The sequence below is a fragment of the Pelodiscus sinensis genome, chromosome 4 (genome assembly GCF_049634645.1).
Source record: "Pelodiscus sinensis isolate JC-2024 chromosome 4, ASM4963464v1, whole genome shotgun sequence".
In the NCBI taxonomy this organism is placed as follows: domain Eukaryota; kingdom Metazoa; phylum Chordata; order Testudines; family Trionychidae; genus Pelodiscus; species Pelodiscus sinensis.
In genome coordinates, this window is record NC_134714.1 from 132652239 (window position 1) to 132654611 (window position 2373).

Consider the following 2373-nt stretch of genomic DNA (forward strand, 5'->3'; position numbering starts at 1 on the left):
CGTAGACATGCCCTTGATCTAGCTCTCTGTAATTTGGGGCTCAGTTCCTGGCTCAATAGCAGACCTCTTGTGTGACCTTGAAGCAAGACATTTACTTTCTCTGTGCCTCAGCTGTGTATTTGAGAAAGGGAGATACAACAGTGCTACTTAACATGGAAGTGATGTCAATAAATACAATAATCATTTTGAGGTACTTGGAAGCACGTCATTGATGAGGGCAAAGGAAGGTCCTTCAAAGAAGTGGAGTTACTCCCACTGAGAGATGGGCAAAGGGAGGCAGAAAGAATATAAGAGCCACATTTTCTTACTTCTCCATAGGCTCCCTGTAATAATGGATTCTTTTGAAAATGTTTCCTCCTATAGTTGGAAAGAGACGAGGCAACTACATATTGAGCAGACTGGCAGGTTTTTTTTTTAATTCAGTTAATTCCCATATTTTAATTTTCCATCATTCAATATAGATAGTAGAAATAAAGTTGCAACCACAAATAGTCAATTACAAGAATCATTTACAGTGATCAGAATTCAATGGGAGCATGGGAGGAAGAATCTATTTACCGTTACTTTTAGTATCAGCAAATACTTGAACATCTTATCAACTCTTTAGTGTTCACTATAGAAGCTAAAAATCTCCAAGTCTAGGAGTTGGGAGCATCACATTTCTTAGTGCAGTAACACCAAGCTATACAAAGGATTTGGGAATTCATTGGCTCCATAATTCAGTTCCATAACTCTTCTGTCAGCATAGCATCATGTGGACACTGCCGTAGATAAGATTAAGCTATGCTGACTTCAAACGACTGCACCTTAGATTGACTGGCAGCAGTAGCATAGACCAACCCTCAGAAAATGTTGATCTTTGCTGGGGCCTGTAGACCTACTTGGAATACAAATTTACCATAGTACAACATGTTCATGAACAATGCTACTATAGGACACTGCAAAATGACATTGCAATTGGCTGGGAATGGAATACAACTGTTTTGCTCACCATTTGTTGAATCTGTACAGAGTTAAAGAGATTTAAGCATGAGAGAAAGGTTTCTGTATTGCTTTCTGCAGGGCACCCTTCACCTCCTTGTTCCTCAGGCTGTAGATGATGGGGTTCAACATGGGGATCACCACCGTGTAGAACACTGAGGCTATTTTGTCTGTTTCCATGGAATAGCTGGACGTAGGACGTAAATACATGAAGAGTTGGCTGCCATGGAACATGGCCACCGCTGTCAAGTGACAAGTGCAGGTGGAGAAGGCTTTGCGCCGTCCTTCAGCTGAGCGGATCTGTAGGATGGTGAAGATGACACAGACATACGAGAGGAGGATGGTCACAATGCTGAACACTGTAGTGTAGCATACAGAGACTAACAGCACAATCTCATTGATGTGTGTGTCAGAGCAGGAGAGCGCCAGCAGTGGGGGTGTGTCACAGAAGAAATTTTTCATAACGTTGGAGCTGCAGAATGACAGCTGGAGTGAAAAACAGATGATTATCGCTGAATCAGCCAATGCCACCCCATAGACTCCAGCCATCAGCTGGTTACAACGCTGTCTCGGCATAGTGAGCGTATAGCGTAGCGGGTTAGAAATGGCCACATAACGGTCATACGCCATCACAGCCAGCAAGAGACACTCAACATCTTGAAAAATGATACCAAAGTACATTTGTAAATAGCAACCAGCGTACGAAATGCTTTTCTTCTCAGATAAGAAATTTTGCAGCATCTTAGGGGCACTTACTGAGGAACAACAGATATCACAAAAAGACAAATTCTGGAGGAAAAAGTACATGGGCGTGTGGAGTCGGGGGTCAATTGTGATTAACAAGATCATCCCCCCATTTCCCAATACGGTGATAATATAAATCAGTAGGAACAAAATAAAGAGAGGGACCTGCAATTCCAGACGATCCGTCAATCCAGAGAGAATGAACTCAGATACCCATGAGCGATTTCCTTCTTCCATCTCCTTTGAGCAGATATCAGGCAGCTACAGAAATGTTGCCACTGCGGTACGGGGGATGGTGACTCACGAAATCTTACCCTTTGCTGTAATGAGGAAAGCGAAGAAAAATGAAGATTGGTTTCTTATTGGACGCAAGTACAATCTCAGGGAAGGACTTTGTTCACGGAGCCATAGCTTGACAACTGGTGATTCCATTTCTTTGATCAATTTCACTGTACGCATACAAGGACATGCAGGTTAATCATCCCCCTGGTCATTAATTTAAGCAGCAAAGACTGTCTTGTGAGTCTAGCGTCAACTACCATCCCAAGTGTGACAAGATTATTGCTTAGCTCAAGATTGGGTGAGAGCAAATGATTATAAATCTTTCTATTTCTCTTTTGCAAGAGCAGCTCTGTGGCTCAAAATATC

General features: G+C 42.4%; 1 protein-coding gene across 1 annotated transcript; it reads right to left on the bottom strand.

The window, feature by feature from the left end:
• Nucleotides 1–1023: 1023 nt before the first annotated feature.
• Nucleotides 1024–1962, bottom strand: LOC142829347 (olfactory receptor 5F1-like). The gene has a single exon (XM_075928837.1). The coding sequence runs from the start codon at nucleotides 1960–1962 to the stop codon at nucleotides 1024–1026; it is 939 nt and encodes a 312-aa protein (XP_075784952.1).
• Nucleotides 1963–2373: the final 411 nt, after the last annotated feature.

Excerpts from the sequence above, each read along its gene's own strand:
- LOC142829347 (XM_075928837.1), bottom strand. The coding sequence starts at position 1,962 with ATGGAAGAAGGAAATCGCTCATGGGTATCTGAGTTCATTCTCTCTGGA.